Below are 26,651 nucleotides of genomic sequence, written 5' to 3'. Positions count from 1 at the left end.
GATCAAGCCCAGATTTACCCCCACCCATGAGCCAATTAATGAGGGCATTACTGAATGATTAACTTCCCATCATGGCTTTTTTTGGTGGTGGTGGGGGGTGTCTCTCTATCTTCCACTCCCTTCTCAATGATGACATCTAACTTCCCTTTTCTCAAACAATACTCTGAAGACCATCATTCAACCCAAGGTACTGACAGCCTCTTAAAAATTGCCAGAAATTGCTATAGACATTTCCTACCTAAACATCCTCTTCTGAAACCTAGTAAAGGTGTAGAACATAAACCTCCAATCTAGCATCCTGTTATCTGTCCCAGCGTTGACCCCCCGTCCCACACACTTCTGCGTTGTCATTGAGCTATTGGCCAGGTGCACTGGGCAGAGGTAGCATCAGAACAGGAATACCTGGCGGGGGGGAGGGGTGTCACATCTGGGTGGCTCAGTTGGTTAAGTGTCTGACTTCTGCTCAGGTCATGATCTCAAGCCCCACACTGGGATCCATGCTCAGCAGGGAGTCTGCTTGTCTCTCTCCCTCTGCCATTCATGTTCTCTAATAAAATCTTAAAAAAAAAAAAAAAAAGGAACTGGAATACCTAGGTCTTCAGGCTCCAAGTTCTAGCACTGTCGACAGCCTCCAGGGCAAGAGAACATCCACGAGATGCAGGCTACAGATTCAAAGCAAGAGTTGTGACACACATCTTGTGGGAAGATAAGGAAACCAACAGTATAAAGATAGTGGAACAAAAAATAAACACAAAACTAACCAGCCAGTCCCTGACAAGAGAAACACAGGTTCCAAAATGTAGAGCCACAGGGTATGCTAATTTACTAGGGCTGATTTTCCATTTCAGCTTCCTGGGAAAGAAAGATTCCTGTGGCTTGAATTGCTTAAAGTACAGAAGTGATCACAGATGTCGCCTGGCTCAGGGTGGGGCCAGGAAAATCCATACTGCAAAAATTAAAAACAAGTAAAATGCTTCTTAGTTTCCCTTAGCTCAAAACCTATTTCCTTAATTCTATCAAACTCCATAAAAGGCATAAAATATACTTAGAAACTTGGAACTAGAGATAAATAACCCCAAAAGTGAGCACAGGCTCTAATTCAAACCATCTCTGTCCCTCCTGCTGGCCTGAGAGGCTGCCCCTGGTCACCTCACACTTTGTTCAGCTCCCCTTTTAACACAGGAAGAAAATGCAGCTTTTAGCCAATTCACTCCCTCCCTTCCAGTTGGGCCAGGACTCCCCATACTCTGCTCTGGTCCAGTCCAGCATGGATTCTCTACCTGCTTATTTTCTAGTCTGTTTTTCTCAAAAGCTCCCTTCATACACCAAGTTGCCCTTCCTATGGCTTGGCCCCCGGGCTGAGCCCCACATCTGCCTTTGCACATGCCTCCCAATTTACACTTGTTGCCTGGGGGGCTGATGGGCAACAGCATGTATCACGGGGTACAGTCTGCCTCTCAGCTGAAGGAAGTAGAGGTCCTGCACTGTGCACTGTGGGCTGGCCCCAGAGCCAGGGCCATTTCCTTCAGCAAGCTTGGAAGCAGGCCCACCCTGTCACATTACTTCCCAGCCCTTCCCTATAGCTTTGGAACAACATTACACAGGTCTGAACAAAACCTAAAGTGTTTCTGTTCTTTACTAAATAAACATCTTTTTTTTTTTTTTTTAATAAACATTTCTTTCATAGAAACTAGTCCAAACTTATCATATCACTGTCCAAATATGAGAACAGGCACCAGGAGCAGAAGGTTATGCGTGATCCCCATCGGTGGAAGCATGAATGAATTCTGCTCGGTGGTGCCCCAAGGGTTCAGGAGACAGTCTCCTCTGTCCCACAGGCATGGAGACCTGCTAACAGGCGGGCTGCGAACAGTCAGGATGGGTTCCCACTTGCTTCTCTTCAGCAAGGCGTTGGGAGGGGACCGGAGTTGAAACAGAGCCTCCTTTGCCTTCGGGTTGTGTGGAGGGTTTTCTGAGGCTCTGGTTCCAGAATGGGCCAGGCTCCAGACAGCCACTACAGCAAACACTGTCATCGCCCTGTGATGAAGCTGGGTTGCTGCTCCTCCTCCTCCTCCGTTCCAGATGCTTCCTCAGAGCTACTGGATGGCTGCTCCTGGGACTGACTGGATCCTGTAATCACATGACATCTGATTAGAAATATCCAAATTCATCCAGAGAACCAAGGGGCACTTTAAAAATGGAGAGGCACTGAGGAAAGATTATCAACTATAGTTTGCCCTTGAACAGTGCAGAGGTTAAGGATGCCAACCCCCCATGCAGTTAAAAATCCACGTATATCTCTTCTTTTTCTTTGCCCAGCATGGAGCCCAACACAGGGCTTGAACTCATGATCCCGAGATCAAGACCTGAGCTGAGATCAAGTTGGATGCTTAACTGAGTCACCCCGGCGCCCCTTCATGTATAACTCCTGACTCCCCCAAAGGTAACTACTAATAAGCCTACAGTTGACCAGAAGGCTTACCAATAACATAAGCAGTTCATTAACACATTTTGTATATGATATTTATTGCATTCTGTGTTTTAAAAAAAGCTAGATGGAAAAAAATATTAAGAAAATCAGGAAAATACATTTTACAGTGCAGTAAAAAAGAAAAATTCACATATATGCAGACCCACACAGTTCACACCTATATTGTTCAAGGGTCAGCTGCAGTTTCTCCTGCACAGGACAGTGAGGAACCAGAGGAAGTGCTCATGGCCATCAGTCCCTCGTGCCACTTCTCAAATATAAAGGATAGAACCAATCTACCACTATTGGCAGGTGGATCTCATCCTTGTGAAGAAGGTCTAGCAGGATCCATCAAGATAGCCCAACACCCCATTGATTGGGCCTCCCTGCTTTTAAGATGCCATCCCCTTTACCCTACCAGGCCCCCATGTGTGTCACCATGCCAGGGTGATGTCCCCAGCCAACCCTTTACAATTTAATGTTAGGCTGACAACACTCCTGCCCAAGTCTCAAGCTCTCACTACAGTGTGCAAAAGGATTCAAAAACTGTGTAGCAGAGGGCTCTGCCCACAACAAATATGCCAGCTTCCCGGCTCTTCCCACAGACCCAGAAGCCTCCTCTGTTGACACTCCACGTGCAGCTCCGAATTCCAGTGTTTCCCCAGCATCACTGCCGGTACCCACGGTGCAGCTGAGCTGGCCAAAAGCAAAGCAGAAAAACAACCTGTTCCCAGCTACTTTTCCTCCTCCTCCCCTCTTCTTGGGAGCAGGGCAGTGGGCGAGAGCTAAAACAGGAGATCCAGAGCCCACAAATGCAGCCCTGTCCTCCAGCACCTTGCAGGCACAGTAGGCTCCCTAGGCCCACCAACAGGCCTGCTCCCCGAGGATGTGCAGGAACTCCCCCCAGCACCTCCAGAGCCCACAGGGACCCAGAGCTTTGCTACTGCTGTTGTCATAGGGTCAGACAGACAGCTTCAAGAGGGGAGACCCGGGGCACCCAGGGCAGAGAAGTCTACAGTTCACCCTCACACTTAGAATGAACACTAAAGAGCACTCATGGCAATGGCTGGAAACCATCTCTGAGATTTAGTTTAATTACTTGAGGATCTCGGGATGCCTGGGTGGCTCAGCGGTTGAGCACCTCCCTTCAGCCCAGGGCGTGATTCTGGAGTCCCAGGATCGTGTCCCACATCGGGCTCCCTGCATGTAGCCTGCTTCTCCTTCTGCTTGTGTCTCTGCCTCTGTGTGTGTCTCTCGTGAATAAATAAATAAAATCTTTAAAAATAATAATAATAACTTGAGGATCTCAACCTCATGCCAAAAGGAATGAGAAGTTTCAAAAAAAAAAAAAAAAAGAGAAGTTTCCAAAGTACAAACGGTGAGCATTTTTTTTTTTAAAGATTTTGTTTATTTATTCATGAAAGACACAAGGAGAGGCAGAGACATAGGCAAAAGAAGAAGCAGGTTCCCTGCAGGGAGCCTGATGCAGAATTCGATCCCAGGACCCTGGGGTCACGCCCTGAGCCAAAGGCAGCCGTTCAACCACTGAGCCACCTAGGTGTCCCAATAAATCTTAAAAAAATAACAGATTTATTTATTTACTTTGTGGGGGTGGGGGGTGGGGCAGTAAGAGAAAGAGCATCTCAAGCCAACATCACACTGAGTGGAGAGCCAAACAGGGAGCTCGATCTCATGACCCTAAGATCATGACCTGAGCTGGAACCAAGAGATGCTCAACTGATCGAGCCACCCCGGTGCCCTGAGCATGTTTTAATAACTAATATTTGTTAAAAATCTCTTATGTGCCAGGCACATGCTGGCACATAAGATGGTCTTTCCATATACCATCTCATTTCATTCTAACAGAAGTGTATGAGACAGGGTCACCTGACTGGCTCAGTCAGGAGCATGCGATTCTTGATCACATGGTTGTGAGTTTTATGCCTACACTGGGTGGGGAGATTACTTAAGAGAAGTCTGTGAGACAAGTACCACTACTACAGATCCACTTTATAGATGAGGAATGGAGTCTATAGAGGTCATATAACTTGTTACTCAAGGTCTCATAGTTACTAAGAATCAGGGCTCTGACCTGGACTGACTCTCTAGCCCTCTGCCTGGTGTGCCTGCAGGAGTGTACAAGGAAATTGAGACAGAAGGAAAATGAGGTGGAGATGGGGGTGAGGTGAGCATGCTGAGTGGATAAGCAAAGCGTCGTCTATGCACACAATGCAATTATTATTCAGCATTAAAAAGGATATTCTGACACCTGCCACTACATGAATGAACCCCGAGGACATTACACTCAAGTGAAATAAGCCAGCCACAGGGAGATACCTACGATTCCAATGAACAGAGATAGAGAGTAAACTGGTGGTTGCTAGGGGCTGGGAGTAGGGAGAAGGGGGGAGTCAGTGTCATTAGTTTCCATTAAACAAGATGAAGAGTTCTGGGGATAGACAGTGGCGACGGCTGCACAACAGTGTGAATGTACTTAACACCACTGAACTGTCACTTAAAAATGGTTAAGATGATAAACGTTATGTGTATTTTACCACAACACACAGACACACACACACAAAAAAAAAAAGGGAAAGAAAAAAGAAAAACCATGCATGCCATTGAAAGATGGAGTAAAAAACTAGAGATGCATCAAAAACCTGGCTCTGACCTCTGGACACTACTAGGGCAGTACTCTCCAGCTACCTGAGTGCTGCACTCACAGAAAAGGATGCTATTTCTATAGCATGTGGTGCGACTGGTCCAGTCTCCACCCTGAGGGCCAAGGGGAACAGGGTCTTTGCCACTTATAGCCTATTCCATGGCTGGGAGCCCTGCTTAGAACTTAGGCTCCAAGGAGGAAACTGATTATTTGCTTTGTTCCATAACTTAGTCACCCTCTCTGCCTCAAGGTTCTTTAAGAACCACCAACCACCCATGCAGAGGTCTGAACACAGCAGACAGGTGCACAGGTTTCGATCTTCAACAAACAGGGAAACACTGACTAACTTGGATGTTTGTGCAATGGGTCTACTGGATGCCCGAGATGCTGAATACAAGAGGAAGGCTCAAATCCTCCCTTGTGATAGAAAAGCCTCTGGAAATGGGTTACTTAATAGCAATGCAACTGATTCCTACATGTGGGAAACATGTTGTCAGGACCTAGAAGCATCACTCTCAAAGAGAAGCCTAGGAATCTGGTACACACCCAAGTCCTTTGGTAATTCGACAAAATTATTTCACTTGCTTATTCATTCAACATAATAAACAAAAAATAAAGTGTTTATCACTACTATGTTTAATATCAAGGACAAAGAATCAAAAAGATGTCCCAAATTAAAACAACAGTGAGATACCACAACACAGACTAGAATGGCTGAAATTAAACAAACTGGCGCTGCCACTTGCTGGTGAGGATGTGGAGCAGCAGCAGCTCTCATTTATTGCTGGTGGGCACGCAAGATGGTCCAGCTACTCTGGAAGCTAGTTTGTCAGTTTCTTTTCTTTTTTTTTTTAAATTTTTTAAAAAAGATTTATTTATTTATTCATGATAGACCCAGAGAGAGAGAGAGGCAGAGACACAAGAGGAGGGAGAAGCAGGCTCCATGCCGGGAGCCCAACGTGGGTCTTGATCTCGGGACTCCAGGATCACACTCCCGGCCAAAGGCAGGCGCTAAACTGCTGAGCCACCCAGGGATCCCCAGTTTGTCAGTTTCTTACACAGCTAAACACACTCTTATCATAGGACCCAGCAATCACCCTCCTAGGTATACACTCAGCTGATCTGAAAACACATCCACACAAAAGTCACCACATAGATGTTTGCAGCAGCCTTCTTCATAATCACCAGAAATAGAATGCAAAAAAAAATGTCATTCAACAGGTGAAAGGATAAACAAACTGTGGCATATCCATATGATGGAATACCATTCCACAATAAAAAGGAATGAGCTATAAGCAAAAGCACGGATGTATCTTAAATGCATTTTTTCTAAATAAAAGAAGCCAGTCTGGAAAGGCCACATACTATAGGACTCCAACTATTTGGCCTTCTGGAAAATGGTGAACAGACTGGTGGTTACCAGGGATTGCAGGTGGGAGGAGGCTGGAGGTGAAGTATGGGATTCTTTAAGGCAGTGAAACTATTATGATACTATAACAGTGGATACCATCTGTCAAAACTCAAAGAACTTTATAGCACAAAGACTAAATCTCAACATATACAAATTTTAAGTTATTTAGGATCCCAGAATGAATGCAAAAGGTGACACATGAATCCAACTCTATACAAAATGGATGAAACAACTTTTGTAAAAGGGGTGGGGGAAAAGTGCTGTCCTAAGTAATTTTGGAAATGGTAGAGTCTGTAAGACCAAAGGCAAAGGAACTGTACAAAACACTATACTCTAGCTAACAAAATTATTTCATACAGGGAACGGGTTAACAATTCTGGAGCCACTATCCACATGCACTGGAAATGAACAACTAAATAAATGAATGGTGCAGGGTGCATAACGCCTCACTCTTTTAAGTGTGGGCTGCATATAGTAACTTCTTTCCCAAAAGTGCAGTGTGGGAAGGGGGAAACATGGAATCAGTTTACAGTAGACAATCCTGACAGGCACTACGTCAGCCAGGTGATCAAGGTCAACACGTTCAACAGTGTAAGTCATCTTGACAGTATATACCCTTGATATAATGTGATTAAGAATGGAACTTTAGGAGTGCCTGGGAGACTCTTTGGTTAAGCGTCTGCCTTCAGCTCAGGTTATGATCCCAGGGCCCTGGGATTGAGCCCCATGAGGGCTCCCTGCTCAGTGGGAGTCTGGTTCTCCCTCTCCCTCTGCTTGTGCTCTCTGGCTCACTCTGTGTGTGTCAGATAAATAAAATCTTAAAAAAAAAAAAAAAAGACCTTTATTTGTGTGGCCTTCCTCCCCAAAATAAAGTTAACTCCAATCAAATCAGGAGAAAACTATCTGGGACACGTGGGTGGCTCAGGGCCTGATCCTGGATTCCCAGGATTGAGTCCCATATCACGCTCCTTGCATGGAGCCTGCTTCTCCCTCTGCCTGTGTCTCTCATGAATGAATGAATAAAATCTTGAAAAAAATAAAAAGAAAAGAAAACTATCAGACAAATCCCAGTTAAGGGGCATTCTACAGGATATCCAACCCTCCAAACTCTCAAAGGCATTGAAAATAAGCAAGTCTGAGAAACTGTCATAGAAGCCTAAGGATATGTGGTGATTAAATGAAATGTGATATCCTGGGGGATCCCTGGATGGCTCAGCGGTTTGGTGCCTGCCTTCGGCCCAGGGCATGGTTCTGGGGTCCTGGAATCGAGTCCCCAATTGGGCTCCCTGCATGGAGCCTGCTTCTCCCTCTGCCTGTGTCTCTGCCGCATGCATGCTCGCTCTCTCTCTCTCTGCGCCTCTCATGAATAAATAAATAAAATCTTAAAAAAAAAAGAAAAAAAAGAAATGTGATATCCTGGTAAAAACTAAGGAAATCCGAATAGAGTAGAGACCTTAGCTAATACATCTATCAATATTGGTTTATTAACCGTGAAAAAACAGTTAACTTCAGATGTTAACAAAGAAATTTGGTATATGGAAATCCTTTGGGCTATACTGTCTCTGAACTTTTCCTGTAAATCTTAAACCATTCTAAAGTTTTTTATTTTAAAAAAAGATACTGCCCAGCACTCATGGAACTGGGATTACAAGCTGAATTGTGTTGGGGATGAATAATTTCCTCTGCCTTTCAAGGTCTTTCTAGCTGGACTAAGAATCAAATTGACATGAGATAGTAACAGGAGAAAATCAAATTTAATTTTGTATGTAGGAGGAATCCAGACAGACACAAAATTCCAAAAAACAGGCAACAGGAAGGCTTAAGTGACATCCTGAGCATAGGAGAGGGGTACAAGGATACAAGAGGCGGAAGACCATTAGCAGGAAGGTAATAGGAGATGTTTGGAAAACAAAGGTTGCCCTATTGTGCAGATAATTTCTTAGGTAAAGAGGAATCCCTATTAATAGCTCTCTTCCTGGTACACCAGGCAGTTGAAGGGGAGGTAAAGAGCTTTTCCTGAATCTGCTGGATTTTGACTGCTTTTAACTTGTGAAAATTAATAACAGGAAACCTCACCAAAATGGAGTTGTGAGGGGTTTTGGAATCCTACCACTAACCCTCAGGCGCAGACTCAACAAGAAGAGATGGACTCGATCTTTCATGTGGACACTACTTTACTATCCCAGGTGGAGGAAGAAATGCTTCCATGTGCCCCCCAAAAGCTCAGCTAATGAGAAGCCACCATACTTTGAATTTCCAGTTTATTCCACTGGACTTTTAGTTTAGTCACAGAGAGAGAGAGAGAGGCAGAGACACAGGCAGAGGGAGAAGCAGGCTCCATGCACCGGGAGCCCAATGTAGGATTCGATCCCGGGTCTCCAGGATCGCGCCCTGGGCCAAAGGCAGGCGCCAAACCGCTGCGCCACCCAGGGATCCCAGACTTTTTTAATAGCTGATCTGAAATTTCCTGATCAACATTAAAGAGGTCATCTGCATGATAAAAACCCTGCCATTCCCTTTCCCCCAGAAAAGATTTCTTGGCCTGAAACAATCATTTCTTTTCATTTGCTTATAACCTCTTGCCCCACTCTCCTTCCAATAAAAACCTTTCTTTTTTGTACACCTCTTGTGGGCATCTCTCTACTTGCTAGATGGGACGCTATCTGATTCATGAATTGCTTAATGAAACCAATTAGATCCTCAAATTTACTCAGGTGAATTTTGCAATAAGCAAAAGAACAAACAACAGTCTAATCTCTTAAAAAAATAATCTCTTAAAAAGAGCTTTGGAAGTCATACACAGGTAGGAGAAGCGGGAATGGGCTGGGAAGAGAGTGAGGCTGCTACTCTGGTTCTGCCAGATTGGGATCTATATTTTTGTAACGTTTTTACTAAATCCTCAACAAGACCCTGACTGCTTTGAAGTCACATTTCTTATCCACGTGGAGGAATAATTTCTAAGAGCCAGTGCTGGCAAGGATATGGTAGAGGCATACACCATTACATATTGTTGAGGGGAGTAATAGATGGTACTACTCCTCCGAAAAGAAATGTATTAAGAGCCATGAAATCTTTTTATACTCTGTGATCTAGTAATTCCCACTGCTAGAAATTTGTCTTAAGAAAATAAACCAGAGGGGATCCCTGGGTGGCTCAGCGGTTTAGCGCCTGCCTTTGGCCCAGGTTGCAATCCTGGAGTCCCGGGATCGAGTCCCACATCGGGCTCCTGGCATGGAGCCTGCTTCTCCCTCCTCCTGTGTCTCTGCCTCTCTCTCTCTCTGTCTATCACAAATAAATAAATAAATGAATCTGAAGGAAGGGAAGGAAGGGAAGGAAGGGAAGGAAGGGAAGGAAGGGAAGGAGGGAAGGAAGGAAGGAAGGAAGGAAGGAAAGAAAAGAAAGAAAAGAAAGAAAAGAAAGAAAAGAAAGAAAGAAAGAAAATAAACCAGGGATCCCTGGGTGGCTCAGTGGTTGAGCATCTGTCTTTGGCCCAGGGCCGTGATCCTGGAGTCCCAGGATCGAGTCCCACATCAGGCTCCCTGCATGGAGCCTTGCTTCTCCCTCTGCCTGTGTCTCTCTTCTCTGTGTCTCTCATGAATAGATAAATAAAATCTTAAAAAAAAAAAAGAAAAGAAATCATACATGGGGAAGGGAGATAGGTTTGTAATATTCACTAAAAAGCATCTTCTAAAGACAAAAACAAATCAATTCACTGTCAAGCAAAAGGAAAAGGTTAGGTGTATTGCAGCACAACATCTGCTGGATATTATCAGTCACTGAACAAATTATGAAGGACTGGAAATGTTTATAATATTAAGTGAAATAAAAATAACAAGGAACACTATTCAGACACTATAACTACATACAAATGACATGTGCATGTGGAGAGAGATTAAAAGCAAATGACAGGAAGAAAGGAGATTTATTAGGATAATATTTGAGCTGTTTCCATTACTGTTATACTATTGTTTACATATTTTAAAATCTAGGAGTCTGAGATTTTATTCACACATTTTAGGAATACTAGGTAAATGCCACTGAGTTTAACTGAAACTGATATTAACTTCTTTGTTTTCTATAATCTTTACACCAACATGGGGCTTGAACTCAGGATCCTGAGATCAAGAGTCACATGCTCTCCCAACTGAGTCAGCCAGGTGCCCCCAAATGGATATTAACTTTAAAAAAAAAAAACAAAAAACAGATGAGGGCAGCCTGGTTGGTTTAGCGGTTTGGTGCCGCCTTCAGCCCAGGGTGTGATCCTGGAGACCCGGATGGAGTCCCACATCAGGCTCCCTATGTGGAGCCTGCTTCTCCCTCTGCCTGTGTCTCTGCCTCTCTCTCTTTCTCTGTATCTCTCATGAATGAATAAATAAAATCTTAAAAAAAAAAAAAAAAAAAACAGATGAAAGAACAGACTAGGAAAATATCCTTCCTTGTACTATAGAATTGTAACGACATGGGAAAATATTTATGAGGTAATGTTATGTGATAACATTAGAACTATAAATACAGTATTTACATAAAGAGGCTTACAAAATATATATTTAAAAACTGAAGTGAAAGAAATGTCCTTAAATGTTAAAATGACTGTTTTTTTTTTTAGTTTTTATTTATTTATGATAGTCACACACAGAGAGAGAGAGAGAGAGGCAGAGACACAGGCAGAGGGAGAAGCAGGCTCCATGCACCGGGAGCCCGACGTGGGATTCGATCCCGGGTCTCCAGGATCACGCCCCGGGCCAAAGGCAGGCGCCAAAACACTGCGCCACCCAGGGATCCCGATTATTAAATTTTTGACTTTATTCTTTTATACATATTCCAAAAACTTTTATTTTTTTTCCAAAAACTTTAAAAATTATATGTTATCTTTATTCTCAAAAGGCACAAAGGATATGGGTAACTTTCCAACACAGCACTTATAAGAATTCTGGCACTGAAACAAAGAGTTCAATCTAAAATATGTATTGAGTACCTTCTGAACACCAGATACCAGGTGAGATATCAGTCTTAATTTGGGCAATTTTGTCCCCCATTTTCCCCCACCTCCACCCCAAGAACGTTTGGCAAAGTCTGGAGACATTTTTGACTGTCATTAACCTAGGGGACCTAGGGGATGGTGGGCACTACTGGCACCTAGTGGGCAGTTAAAAATCCCACAGTGATCAGGACATAGCCCCTCACAACAAAGAATTCTTCAGCCCAAAATGCCCATAGTGTTGAGCATGAACAACTGCTCTCGTTGTACCTAGTAACAAATCACCTGAGGCCACCCTAGGTTTCTTTGATAGGCAGGGCTATGTTAGGAAAAGTAACACTGCTTTGGGGAATTCAAGATTTCAAATTAATCACATTGGCTTAAATCCATCCCATGGTGTCATTCAGACAACACTACAGGGCATGTTCACTGAATTACTGGACCAGTGTGCACAACAAAGGGGGATATTTCCTCTCCAACAACAGAACGGCACTTCTAGCCAACACCCCTTCACCATTTTTTAGAAGGCCCTGGCGCGATTTCCTAAGAACTCAATGGTGCACCAAAGCCACCTTGCGGCCCTGATCAAGATCACCACAGCAAGAGAATCTATTTTCTCTTTCACAAAATGAAAAACAAGGAAGGAAAGGGAGAAGACTGGATAGAAGGCACGCATACCATCTTCAGGACCAGCACTCTCTATCCTGCTCACGGGGACAACACATACGCAGACTGGGGAAAAAGACCAGAATACAAAGTGCCAGTGGAACAGTTCTGAATTCCTGAGGTCTTTTTCCCCCTCAGTATCCCAACTTTGGAGCTGGGATAATCAAATATGCAGAAGTGCAGCCCGGTACAGATGAACTCAAGAAACCCTCCAGTTCTGGTTTGAGGAGAAAAGGGACTCCTAATGCTTAGGGTAAGGGAAATCCTTGCGCTTCTTTTTAATCCATTCTCTCACACCCTGGCTCCCAGGCAATCCTGCCAGAGTCACAGTGGAAATAGCACCTGCGGTGGCAATGGGGGCTTGCAGACACAGAAACTTCAAAAGAGTGGGGAATCCTTTCTGATCAGAGGAGCTGTGGTCCTAAGCTTGGTTAGGCAAGCCCTACTGCTTTTCTTCTCTGTTATCCCACCACACGGCCCTGAGGGCAGGTGCAGGTGAAGGAAACGTGCCAGAGTGGTAACTAAAGCCCCAGTTTCCTGGCTAGAGGTCTGAGAAGGGGAGTACCAAGAAACCAGAAAGCACAGGAGAGCTCACAGAGAAAAAGCATATCAGGAAAGAGACTAGAAGTCATTTATGAACTCCCAGGCTCAGCTTGACAGCGCAAGCATGGATGTGGCCCTAATCATCATACCGAAAACACTTTGAGAACTGAAATCAAAGAACTAAACCCTGCCTGGACACTGGGTGGCACATGCAGGACACACCTGCAGAGCGTGGCAAAACTTTGAAAACTAAACTGACAGTAGAACCACAACCTGCAGGAGGCTGGTGAGAAACTATGTTCTGGAACACAGCCAGGCTGACTGCCTATTAAAACACCACCAAGACCAAAGCTTCATGATATAATATATTCAAAATACCCGGGGGTGGGAGAGGTGCCTGGGTGGCTCAGTCAGTTAAGCTTCTGACTCTTGGTCATGATCTCAGGGTCCTGGGATCAGGTGTGTAAGGCCCCCTGCTCAGGGGGCCTGCCTGGGGATTCTCTCTCCCTCTGTGCCTCCCCTCACTTGTGTGCTCATGCTTTTTCTTTTCTTTTCTTTCTTTTTTTTTTTAAGATTTTATTTATTTATGAGAGACAGAGAGAGAGAGAGGCAGAGACACAGGCAGAGGGAGAAGCAGGCTCCACGCAGGCAGCCCGACGAAGAACTCGATCCTGGGACCCCAGGATCACGACCTGAGCTGGAGGCAGATGCTTAACCACTGAGCCACCCAGGCGTCCCCATGCTCATGCTCTCTAAACATACAAACAAACAAGCAAAAAAAAAAAAAAAGCAAACAAACAAGCAAACACACCTTAAAAAAAAAATTGCCCAGGACACAACAGGAAATTACTCGGCATATGAAGAAACAGGAAAATCCCAACTTACGTGGGGAAAGACGAGGATCAATAAATGCCAAGGCTAAGATGACCAAGATGTTGGGAGTTACCTAATACTGTATGTAAAGCAGCTATTTAGAAGTTTTACCAGGAAGAGTGAACACTCTTGAAATGAATGGAAAGATAGAAAACTGCAACAAACAGAAGATATATAAAAAAGGATCAGGTAGGGGCACCTGAGGGCTCAGTCAGTTAATCGTCCATGGGATGGAGCCCTGCATCAGGCACCCTGCTCCATGGGGAGTCTGCTTGTCCCTTTTCCTCTGCCCTCCCTCCCTTGTGCATGTTCTCTCTCTCAAATATTAAAAAAAAAAAAAAAAAAGAATCAAGTAAAAATTTCAGAACTTTTCTGAAGGAAAATAAAAAACAGTAATTGAGACAAAAAATTCACTGGGTTAGGATCAAGAGCAGAATACAATAGCACAGGAAAGAGCTTGAAGTCCAATTGGTAGGAATTATTCAACAGGAAGAATAAAAAAGATAGAGGGGAAAAAATGTCCAAATTTGACAAAAGACATATATGCCTACAGATTCGAGTACCTCCATGAACTCCAAACAAGATAAATCCAAGGAAATCCATGTGTAGACACATCATAATCTAACTACTGACATCTAGAGACGGAAATTAAAGGCAGCCAGAGAAAAACGATAAAAACGATTTAAACAATTTAAATGATTATAACATTTTCATCAGAAACTAGGGAGGCCAGAGAAAGTGGAATGGCATTTCTAAAGTGTTGAAAGAAAAAACTGCCAACCTAGAGTTTTATTCTAGTGAGAATGTCTGTCAGGAACAAAGGTCATATGAAGACAGCCTCATAAGAAAAGCTAAGAAAATTCATAGTCAGCAGATCTCTTCTAACCAAATGACTAAAAGTTCTTCAGACAGAGGGGAAATGATGCCACAGGCAAGACTGGATCAAGTACTTCCGTGTTCTCCTGTGTAGAGGGAGGGAGAAGAGGGCTGGGAAAGTAATGAGGTGGTTTATTTGAGGGATGAGGTTCTAGCAATCATATTTTAGTATTGTAAAATAAATTATTCTAAGAAATGTAAGAAACAGTCTAAACCTATACCATATAAAGTGTGTCACAGTATATTCACAACTCAGAAGGAAACTGATTCTGTAAAGCACCATGGATATTTAGTGTCATCAGTGAAAGTCTGACTTTATCGGAAGACCAAAAGTCACAACTACAACCAGGAACCATTGCTAGTCAATCAGGGAAGAGCCACCAATTCAGTAACATGGTGTGCAGCCGTCATTTTTTTGGTCTTTTAGCGTCCTTGGTCCTTTCCATAGGAGACCTCTCTTTCCCTGATTCTCAGCGCAGGGGCTTCTCAGGAGAGCGGCTGGCACCTCTGGCCATGTGGGGGTCAGAGGTGGACAGGACTGGTAGCACTATGAGATAGTGGTACATGACTCACCTCCTATTCCTCCTTGTTAATAAAATCTCATTTCAGTCCAGGGTGGCTAGGTGCCCAGCTCCCAGTGATGGAGCCTAACAGGTTAAAAAAGATAACCACAACAATTCCGTTTTCTATTCTACCCTAATAGCAGCAAGGGATGGCAAAATGACGTAGTACTGAGCAATGAAATATAAAATGACATCTGTTGGGCACTTTGGGGGGAAGGGGGCGGCTCTTTTGCTCTTCTGTTAAAAAATTCTTCTTTAAACATAGGTGTGGGGATCCCTGGGTGGCGCAGTGGTTTGGCGCCTGCCTTTGGCCCAGGGCGCGATCCTGGAGACCCGGGATCGAATCCCACATCAGACTCCCAGTGCATGGAGCCTGCTTCTCCCTCTGCGGTGTCTCTGCCTCTCTCTCTCTCTCTGTGACTATCATAAATAAATAAATTTTTTAAAAAAGTATAAACATAGGTGTGATATTAGGAGCTGCAGCAGCCATCTCATGCCCACAAAATAAAGGCCAGGAGAACTGCTGGGATTTGGGGCCTGACTTTCCTGAGCTGCAGAACCAGACCAGGCTGCCACCTACCACCAGATTTCTTGTTTTGTGAGAGAAATGAACCCTTCTTTAACTACTGCAAGTTGAGTTTTCCTTTTCTTAGAGGATATTCTTAACTGACTTGACTCAATCAGAGCCCAAAAGACAGAAAAACACTTTTGCTAGGTATCCCCTCAGTCTTGTCTTTCTTTTTTTTTTTTTTTTTAAGATTTTACTTATTTGAGAGAAAGCAAGCTACAGAGAGAGCACAAGCCAGGGGGAGGGGCAGAGGGAACAGCAGGCTCTCCATTGAGCAGGGAGCTCAACTCAGGGCTTGATCCCAGGATCTGGAGATCATGACCTGAGCTGAAGGCAGGCCTAACCGACTAAGCCCCCCAGGCGTCCCTGCCCTCTGTCTTTCCTGCTGGACAGGTACCCCACAACCACAGGGAGGACATGGAGCTGCCTGAGGACAAGGAGCCAGGGAACAGAGGGAGACAAAGAATGCCAGTAACATCACCAACCTCCTTTACTAGCCATCCCTGAAGTGAGGCCTGTCCTGACTTTATGTGAGCCAATCTTTCCTTTTGTTTACCTTTCTGACACTTGCAATTAAATAAGTCCTAATTAATAGAAGTAAGTCATTTCTTTAGGAACCAGCCAACCAGCTCCAAACTAAATCTCATTCTGGACAGGTCAGTCATGGTGATCAACACCAAGAAAGATCACAACAAAGAAAAGTAGGTACTACTCACCTTCTTTTTGTTTCTTCTGTTCAAGTTTCATCTTCTTTGCCAATAATTTCTTCTCTTTTAACTTCTGGCTATAAATATAAAATGCATTAATTCCTTACCTACCTTATTGTATTACTTTAGAAAAATAAATATTTATAGAATGTTTAAAGATCTTATAATCACATACACTATAATAATGAAATAGAAGAAATATTTTCTCATGATTCTGCTTCTCCAACACCATCAATATTATCAAGCTGTTTTCTTCTTAAATCAAAATGAAATCCAAATCCTTGGGAGTCCTGAGGTGATTAAGGCAATCTCAGGAATATTGGAGATGTTTTCCATTCTAAGATATTTAAGGACTATTTTTATTTAGTTATTTACCTATTATTTTTTTTTTTTAAAGATTTTATTTATTTATTTGTGAGAGACACAGAGAGAGGCAGAGACCAGAGGGAGAAGCAGGCTCCATGCAAGAAGCTCAATGTGGGACTTGATTCCGGGACTCCAGGATCACGCCCTGAGCCAAAGGCAGGCGCTCAACCACTGAGACACCCAGGCGTCCCATATTTACCTATTATTTTTTAAAATGACAACTTTATCCCAGCATTGGCAAGGGTCAGATTTCTGAAGCTGGTGAAGATGGGCGGGGGGGGTGGGCAGGGCTTTCCATGTGAAATGTTACAGCTTTTTTCTTTTTTTTTTTTTTTTTAATGATAGTCACACACACACACACAGAGAGAGAGAGGCAGAGACACAGGCAGAGGGAGAAGCAGGCTCCATGCACCGGGAGCCCGACGTGGGATTCGATCCCAGGTCTCCAGGACCGCGCCCTGGGCCAAAGGCAGGCACTAAACCACTGCACCACCCAGGGATCCCGAAATGTTACAGCTTTACAAGTTTTGTTTCCTATTTAATTCTACCTGCAGAAACTAAAACATGGTAAAATAAAAAATGCAAAAGAGCTAGAAAAAAGATGTAATCAAGTTGTAGCATATAGATGTGCTCGTTAACTAAATTTACTATGCCTATCAGAAAGCAAATGAAAGAGGACTATCCCAATAAATTAACAGATTGCCAGAGACAGACTAAGAATTAGGGTCTGTTTTTAGAACCCTGCTCAGTTCTCTAAAGGTCAAGGGAGCACACATACAGTCTACATACTGACATGCTGTCACTGAGGGAGGTCACACACCCTAATTTAGGGAAGAAACTAAAGGAAGTTTGCTCACAGCATATTGTTAAACTTGATGTTAAAATACAGAAGTGAAGGGCAGCCCTGGTGGCCCAGCGGTTTAGCGCCACCTTCATGATCCTGGAGACTGGGGATCAAGTCCCATGTCAGGCTCACTGCATGGAGCCTGCTTCTCCCTCTAACTGTGTCTCTGCCTCTCATGAATAAATAAAATCTTAAAAAAAAAAAAAAAATACAGAAGTGGAGGAGACCTAGAAATCCACATGATCACCAAAGTGCTAACCTGAGCTGTGAAGAGAGAGAGGTAATAAATCAGCAATAAGTGACTTAATCTCTCCTCAGGTACTGGAAGAAAGGCCATTCCTCTACTGGACCTCAAAAGGTCATATGGTGAACTTCTGACCACAAGGACTTCACCAGCTTTCACATTTCCTGCCTTTAAGTTTCATTGGTTATGAGAAGCCACAAAGCCCTTACCGCTTTTTTCGTCGCTTTGCCGTCTGCTCCTCTGCAGCAATTTTATTCCTCTCCAGTCTCTTCTGAAACTCTGCATCCAATTTTTGCTGTGAAAAAATATATCATTTAGACATACTCTGGGCTGTGTATGAGAGCTCCAGAAGTCACTACCACTACGGGTGCTATAGATACATCTAGGTCTCCAGAGCCGCTTTAATTGTCCAATAGGTGGGGCAGGAATCAATACATGGCTCTCTGATGGCGAACATTCAGTTCAGTAAGATACCACTCACACACAACAAAATATGACAGTGTAAGAAGGTGCACAACTACTGGTTATACAGCCAGGGTCTTGGCTAGTGAGATATTGTGATTTAAACTAAGAAATCTGAGGGACGCCTGGGTGGCTCAGCAGTTAAGCATCTGCCTTCGGCTCACGGCATGATCCTAGAGTCCCGGAATCAAGTACCACATTGGGGTCCCTGCAGGTAGCCTACTTCTCCCTCTGCCTATTTCTCTGCCTCTCTGTCTCTCGTAAATAAATAAATAAAATCTTAAAAAGAAAAAAAAACTAAGAAATCTCGGAATCTCTGAACACAGGTTTGAACCTGTGTGGATCTTTTTTGATAAATACAAGACAGTACCATAAATGTATTTTCTCTTAAGATTTTATTTTTTTTGATAGACACCAAGAGAGCACAAGCAGGAGCAGCAGAGAGAGAAGGAGAAGCAGGCTCTCCACCGAGCAGGAAGTCTAATGTGGGGCTTGATCCCAGGGCCCTGAGAACACAACCTGAGCCAAAGGCAAACACTCAACCCACTGAGCCACTCAGGCATCCCTTTCTTATGATTTTCTTAACACTCTTTTCTCTTGCTTACTTTATCATAACAATATGGTATACAATACATATATAAAATACATGTTAATAGACGGTTTGTATCATCAGTAAGGCTTCTGGTCCACAGTAGGCTATTAGAAATTTTAGGGAGTCAAAAGTTATATGCAGATTTTTTTTTTACTGCATGGTAGGGGGGTTGGTGCCCCTAAACACCCCGTTCAAGAGTCAACTGTATTTGATCTTCATCCACTCTTTCTGGCATAGACGCCCTACAACTCTTGTAAATTTCCTATATAAGAGCCACAGAGGCATCTTTTATTACAATATTTCATTATGTTCCCGGTTCCTGAAATAACTCCAGAGGTAAAGGTGAAATGGTGTCTTTTTTACAATAAGCTCCTTTCAACCACAGGAGTTTATGTTAATGAGTGACTTCTAAAAGCCCCTACCTAAGGAAGAGGGCTGGTCACCAGGCTAACTTTCTGCCCCACCTCCAGGGCTCTAAGGAGAGGAAAGAGGGTGCAGGTTGAACAAATTACCAATGGCCAATGATTTAATCAACTGGTAGTGAAGCCCCAAAAAGATGGGGTTCAGATGGTTTCCAATTTAGGGAACATGTGGACGTGCTGGGAGGGGATGGAAGCTCTGTGCCCCCCTTCTTCCACCTGGTTAGCTGCTCCTGAATTCTGTGACCTCCTGTAAGCAAATTAATTGAACCTGAGGAAGGAGTCTTGGGAGACCTCCAGCCAGTCAGGTGACAACCTGGGCCTGGGATTGACCTTTGAGGTGGTTAGGAGCAGGAAGGCAGTCTTGTGGGACTGAGGCCTGAACCTGTGGCCTCTGACGTTATCACCAGGTTGACAGCATCAGAATTGAGCTAAACTGTAGGACACTCAGCTGGTGTCCCAGAATTGTGTGGTGTGAGGGAAATCCCCACACATTTGGCAACCAGAAGTGTCAGAAGAATAGCGGAGAACTGAGAGTAGAGGAGAAACCCAGAAGCGTGTTTTTTCCTTACAGTGATCTGAGCTCATCAGATGGCCTGGCCAGAGAACTGGAACTGTGGGATTTTCAAGTCCTAACTGACGACAGTTATCAGATGACTGATTCTACAGCAGCATTAGTTCCACTGCCATTACCACTACCAGGCACACACTGGTGTACAGAGACATATGTATACACACACATCCACACTGAGCCACCCTTGTACTATTCCTTCCTAGCAGCTCCCTGTCTCTAAGCCTCCATTTTCTCACCTGTAAAACAGGAAAAAGATTAATTCCTCTCTCCCAGTCTTCAGGAATAACAACATCTGATGACCTACAAGAAAGCACTTGTAAGCCACAGATGCAACTGCTATAAAGTGCCATCTCTTTCTTCTAGTCACAGCCATAAAGGTCAGCAGGGTAAATAAGGAGACTGCAGAGGATGAGGTGGCTTCAACACGTCTGCTGGTCTGCACTGCCAGGGCCGTGTGGATCTGCTTAGAGTGACATGGAAACTCTCTCTTTGAGAGCAAAAATCATGAAATTAAAAAAAGAAGGGTTGAGGCACCTGGCTAGCTCAGTTGGAAGTGTGTGCAACTCTTGATCTCAGGGTGAAGCTCCAGACCCATGCTGGGTGCAGAGATTACTTTAAAAAAAAAAAAGAAAAGAAAAACATCTTAAAAAGGAAGAAGAAGAAGGGTCTCCTTTCCAGGAAATCAGCGGATCAGAGGACAACTCAAAAGGAAGCAACTTGAGGGACACCTGGGTGCCTCAGTTGGTCTCAGTTCAGGTCATGGTCTCAGGGTCCCGGGATTGGGCCCCACAGCAAGCTCCCTGCTTAGTAGAGAGTCCGCTTCTTCCTCTCCCTCTCCTATTCCCTCTCCCTTCCCCAGCTCGTGTGTGTATGTGCTATCAAATAAATAAAATCTTAATAGAAAAAAAAGTTAAAGTAAACAACTTAAAGCTAAAAACATGGTCTGTTTAGAAGCTGAGCCACAAATGTCTCACTCTGATGCTGGAGCAGCTGCCCTTGCTGGCTGTGAACCTGCCACAAGGACTTGAGCAGCACCACGCGCTCCTTTGGTAGTAACATCCTGTTAGTCACTATGAAAGGTAAGGACATGCTTCCCTTTTTGTTTCTTCTAACCTCAGAGGCTGTCTTTTGCCATGTGAAATAAAAACCTGGGTGTCTCTGTGGACTCAGGGTTTGTGAAACATTTTTCTGTATTTTCTCTGGGTCTTGAGATATACAAACTTCAGACTGACAGTAGCTAAGCCAACTGCACGCTCTATTTCCTTCCCTCTATAGCAGTTTAAAAATTTTTAAAGAGCTTCTGATAGTTTTTATATAGTTTTCTTTATTCTTGACAGTGGAAAACCCACTATGGTGACCAGGTATAGCTGTGTGACAAGCTACCAGAAACTTCCCAATGGAATTGAGAATGTCATAAACAGAAGATAGCAGTAGCTGGAGAAGAACTACCAATAGCTGGGGGCCAAGACAGGCTGCAGGACAAGCAAACGCCACGTGAAAACCACCATGGCAATGTTTCCATTCTGTTCCCAAATCATAAAGACATTTTTCAAACTTAACTTTGGCCATTCCAGTGAATTTTCACTTTTTCAAATTTTCTTCTGTATCATGCCTATCTCTTGTAATACATTCCCTTGTGTTTTATGTTGGAAAACTTCAAACATAAAAAAGTTGAAGGAGTTATACAGTTCCTATACCCACCACCAAGATCCTACAATTGACATTTTGCTTCTTGCTTTATCACATCTGTCTACTTCTAGCCATCAATCCATCTTACCGCTTTTTTTTTTAATACATTTCAAAGTAAGTTGCAGACACCAAGACATTTCACCTCTAAAGATTTAAGCATGCATAGCATTAACTAGGGTTTAATATTTGTTAACAGCTCTTCTATTTTTTTCTACTTAAGGTAATACATACAACAAAATACTCGGGCAGCCCTGGTGGCTCAGCAGTTTAGTACCTGCCTTCAGCCCAGGGTGTGATCCTGGAAACCCCGGATCGAGTCCCACGTCAGGCTCCCTGCATGGAGCCTGCTTCTCCCTCTGCCTATGTCTCTGCCTCTGTGTGTGTGTGTCTCTCATGAATAAATAAGTAAAATTTAAAAACAAAAAACAAAACCAAAATGCTCAAATCTTGAGTGTACAATTTGACCACACCAGAAAGTTCCCTCATACCTCTTCCTATCCAACTCCCAGAGATAGCTATTCTGATACATATACATAACATAAATTAATCTTGTCTCTTGTAGAATTTCATATAAATGGAATCATATGGCATGGTCTCTTTTATGCAAGGCTTCTTTCACTCAGCATGTTTTAAGAATCATTCACGTCACATGTATCAGTAGTTTGTTCCTTTTTATTGCTAAGTAGTATTCAATTTTCATGAATGATTGTTTTAATTTTTTAAGACATGTTCTTTCCTTTATATAGGAAGACATAAACGGGAACCCTGGGTGGCTCGGCGGTTTAGTGCCGCCTTTGGCCCAGGGCATGATCTTGGAGACCCAGGATAGAGTCCCACATCAGGTTCCCTACGTGGAGCCTGCTTCTCCCTCTGCCTGTGTCTCTCACGAATAAATAAAATCTTAAAAAAAAAAAAAGGGGGGGGGAGACATTCTACAGTCTTTTAAAAAATCAAATTACTGGAAAATCAAATGTTATTGGATAGTTTCCTCCTTTATATAAAGCAAACAATAAATATCATTTGAAGTATGTGAAGTTCTCTAAAACACACAGATGCACACAAGCAGGCTCCTGTTGATCAGGTAGCCAGATATGGGGCTCCATCCCAGGACCCTGAGATCATGACCTGAGCTGAAGGCAGACATTTAACCGACTGAGCCACCCAGGCACTCCCCCATCTCACTTTTTAAGATTTTATTTGACAGAGAAAGAGCACAAGCAGGGGGAGCTGCAGAGGGAGGGGGGAAGCAGGCTCCCCACTGTGCAAGGAGCCCGACGTTGGGCTCAATCCCAGGACTCTAGGATCATGACCTGAGCCAAAGGCAGATCCTTAACCGACTGAGCCACCTAAGTGCCTCTGGTTTTTATTAATAGGCAGGAAAATATAGGAATACTAAAATATCACTATTTTCTGATTTTTACTAATAGTAATAAAATATAAAGGAGCACCTAGCACCACTGCAATAAAATAAAGTAAAATTTTTGTACAAATGTGGTAAGATATATACCAAATCTCCATAAATCATCATTGAGAGATAGAGAAAAAACACCAGACATTTCTAGAGATTACAAAACAGTATAGCATCCATTCTCATTCAATTTAAGTTACAGATTCAACTCAATTCTATAAAAAAAATCCAACAAGAATTTTTGGTGTGGATAAAACAACTCCAAAATTCTATTTGAAAAATAAATGAAATGTCTGAAGATTATTTTTTAAGAATGAGAGAGGTTTTGAGCTCTTCTGGTCAGGTAATTAAAACGCTTAATAGTTTTTATAATACGATTTCTAAGTCCATTCCCAATTGTTAATTATTATTTCACACCCGTCATGAAGAAATGCCAGCCTCTATGCTAGAGCATTCAAAGAAGCAGACACATGAAACCACACTACTATTCACACCAAACACAGAGCTACATGGAATTATCAGAATTCAGCCAAAGAGGTAACAGTTAGAAATAATAACTCAAGTGATGTAGGAGATCCTTTCTATTCCATTTCATGGCAAATGACCCAGAGGGGAGAGGGGACTCTGCTGTCCCTTCTACACACATGGAAGTCTCTCTCCTCCCATTCAACTCCTAGTAGGAGTATCTTGATGTGATGAGTCTGACTTAGGAGTAACCTGGATTTACCTGACATGTTTCCCATGCTGACTTTAGAAGGCAGGCTTCACAAAGGCCAAGAACCAGGTGTATCTCCTCGTCTTTAAATGCTTTTTCCTTAAAGTCCTAAGTGCACACTGCCCAAACTCAAGGGCTCAACCAGCCTCCTTGCTCACTGACCTTCTCAGCCATGGCATCCATGTAGTCTTGTCGCTGATACTCTCTCCGACGCAGATGCCTGTACACATGGAATTCTCCACTGCCAGCCCCAGCGCTTGAACCTATAGTCAGGATTAATGAAATCCCATTACCAACAAAGGCCACTCTTAATCAAAAGGGACCAAAGAGGGATGCCTGAGTGGCTTAGACACTGAACGTGTGCCTTTGGCTCAGGTCATGATCCCGGGGTTCTGGGATTGAGTCCTACGTCGAGCTCCCTATGAGGAGCCTGCTTCTCCCTCTGCCTATGTCTCTTTCTCTGTATCTCTCATGAATAAATAAATAAAATCTTGAAGAAGAAAGAAGAAAGAAGAAAGAAGAAGAAGAAGAAGAAAGGGACCAAAGAAAGAAACTGGAAGTAATGGAAAGGACCATTCCCACTGTACTCAGATCTGGCGCAGTGACTTGCATAGTATAGTTATCATTAAATAAGTGCTGCATGAATGTCAAATGCGACGTCACTAAAAATTCCACTCTAACATAGTAGTAAGAGGAAGAACAAACTGAGTGACCAGAAACCTAGAAGATAGCTTAAGATCTTTCCTTCCCCTGCCAGACGATTTCACATTTGACATGCTAAATTTCTACAGAGCTGAAAAGATGTCCATGTATATTAAGTTAAAAAAAAAATACTAAGTAGTATGTGTAAAACAACCATGTTTTTATAAAACCATTTTTTCTTAAACCTGAAGGGTTTCGACTATAGGAGTTTGGAAGGCTATATCACAATGTTGCACTGCCGGGGGTGGAGGGGTGGATGCCTGGGTGGCTCGGTCAGTAGAGCGGCTGAGTCTTGATTTAGAATCAGGTCATGATGTCAGGGTTGTGAGATGGAGCCCCATGAGGGGTTCCCTGCTCAGTGCGGAGTCTGCTTGGGATCTCCACCCCCTCCATGCTCTCTCTCAAATAAACCTTTAAAAAAAAGTTACAGGGATCCCTGGGTGGCGCAGCGGTTTGGCGCCTGCCTTTGGCCCAGGGCACGATCCTGGAGACCGGGGATCGAGTCCCACGTCGGGCTCCCGGTGCATGGAGCCTGCTTCTCCCTCTGCCTGTGTCTCTGCCTCTCTCTCTCTCTCTCTGTGACTATCAAAAATGTTTCATACCTCTGTTATTCATCCTTCTTTATAATTAGTATGTTAATTTACAACCCCCAAAATAAAACTATTTCCAGTTAGAAAAAAACAAAAAACAAAAAACAAAACTGCATTATTTAAAACAATGCAAGGCACCTGGGTGGCTCAGTGGTTGAGCGTCTGCCTTTGGCTCAGATCGTGATCCTGGGATCGAGTCCTACATCGGGCTCCCTATGGGGAGCCTGCCTCTCCCTCTGCCTATGTCTCTGTTGTTTCTCATGAATAAATAAATAAAATCTTAAAAAAAAATAAACCAATGCAGAAGAAAATTCTCTAGTGCCAAACTGTAAGCAACAACACCCCTTCATTGTAAGTACTAAATTACTGAACCAGTGAACTTTTTTTCCTATTAGAGATCTAATTAACAAATATTAAGCACAGGCTTTTCATATCCACACTCCAAAATTTATACTCACTCTCTCTCTCTCTCTCTCTCTCTCTCACACACACACACACACAAGACATTACCCATTACATCTCGAACAAATTCTGGGGGAGGCCGAGGTGCCCATTCACTCATTTTTTCTGGAATTGGAACTGCTTTGTCCTGCAACATTTAAACACAGGAGCATCTTTAAGCACAAACCTGCTGACAAATTCACATCTCTTAAAACCAAAGTATTTTAGCTGGATGGGTGAAATAAGGCTGCTTTGCTCCTTGAACTGATTTTCTTCCCTTCCTTAGATTTACTTCATTGCATATACTCTGGGGTCTATGATGGCCCACAGCGTTGCCAGGGCTACACTTGGAACTTTCCAAAGCAGAATTCAGAAACGTAAGCCATCATTTATGGCTGGAAACCTCTAACCTGAACTACGACAGGTGGAGCCAACCCTTCCAAGCCAAAGGTGTGAGACCTCACCCAATTATTTTTATGACCGAAAGGAGGAGATCCAGACAGGGGGAGTGACTCGCTCCAGGTATGTTGGCCAATGCCCTTCTAACAATCGGAGCCGTTTAGAAGAAAATAAACCCTTGTGCCAACCCATGAGTTGTATCTTTCTAGTCCATGCTTCAGTTCACACAAAGTTAAATTAGCGTCTTAGAGCACGGGAAACCGCTGCACGGCGCTCTCGTCCAGGTTGGGCTCCGATATAAGGCCTAGGGAAGCTATCTTCGGGGCAATCTATTCCTTCCTAAGGGCTCGCCCAGGGGTTCGGGTACTGAGTTCCTAAGTTTGGAGGCACGGGAGGTGGGCCCACGGGTCCCCAGAAGCCTGGAAATGAAGGGTATCGGGAGGAACCGTCAAACCAGCGTCTCGCCTCACCGGGTTCTTCATGAGCCGCTCCAGCTTGAGTTTCTGCTCTTCTGCCGCATTCTTGGGGATGACGAGGGCCTGTGGCTCTTTCTTGGGTCTCGGCGGTCGCACGGAGGAGGCAGCCGAACTTGCCATCACGGCTTCCCCGCTCTCCGGACGAGCGGCGGCGGGGGGCGCGCACATATGACGACAGAGCGGCGCGCCGGCGGCGCAAGCGCAGTCTGCCAGCAGGGCGGGGCTGAGGCGGAGTCGCCAGCCGGAAGGAAGCTGCTGAATATGCATGAGCTCGTGGCCGGGTGGGTTACCGGGATCAAAGCTGCTGGATTTCATTTCCTGTATCTGAGCAAATCAGGGCCGCAGTTCCTTTGGGAGAGGTGGCCTTGCTTGCCCGAGGGTCCGACCCCAGCCGACCTCCTGCCCGCGCGCAC

At 43.9% G+C, this 26,651-nt stretch overlaps 1 protein-coding gene across 2 annotated transcripts; it reads right to left on the bottom strand.

Moving 5' to 3' along the window:
- Window positions 1-800: 800 nt before the first annotated feature.
- Window positions 801-26,417, bottom strand: PRKRIP1 (PRKR interacting protein 1). Of its 2 annotated transcripts, none has more exons than XM_077908135.1 (6): window positions 26,233-26,417; window positions 23,793-23,893; window positions 20,055-20,118; window positions 17,981-18,066; window positions 16,327-16,394; window positions 801-2,130 (listed from the first exon to the last, which is right to left on the bottom strand). In XM_077908135.1, exons 1-6 carry the CDS (start codon window positions 26,404-26,406, stop codon window positions 2,030-2,032), a joined length of 594 nt encoding a protein of 197 aa, XP_077764261.1. In that variant the 5' UTR covers window positions 26,407-26,417; the 3' UTR covers window positions 801-2,029. The 2 variants fall into 2 exon arrangements, with proteins under 2 accessions (XP_077764261.1, XP_077764260.1); XM_077908134.1 differs by lacking the exon at window positions 20,055-20,118 and adding an exon at window positions 25,433-25,511 and having other exon boundaries at window positions 1,619-2,130; window positions 26,233-26,415.
- Window positions 26,418-26,651: the final 234 nt, after the last annotated feature.

This window comes from Canis aureus, chromosome 8, assembly GCF_053574225.1.
Source record: "Canis aureus isolate CA01 chromosome 8, VMU_Caureus_v.1.0, whole genome shotgun sequence".
In the NCBI taxonomy this organism is placed as follows: domain Eukaryota; kingdom Metazoa; phylum Chordata; class Mammalia; order Carnivora; family Canidae; genus Canis; species Canis aureus.
This window is presented reverse-complemented; position numbering and strand designations above follow the sequence as displayed.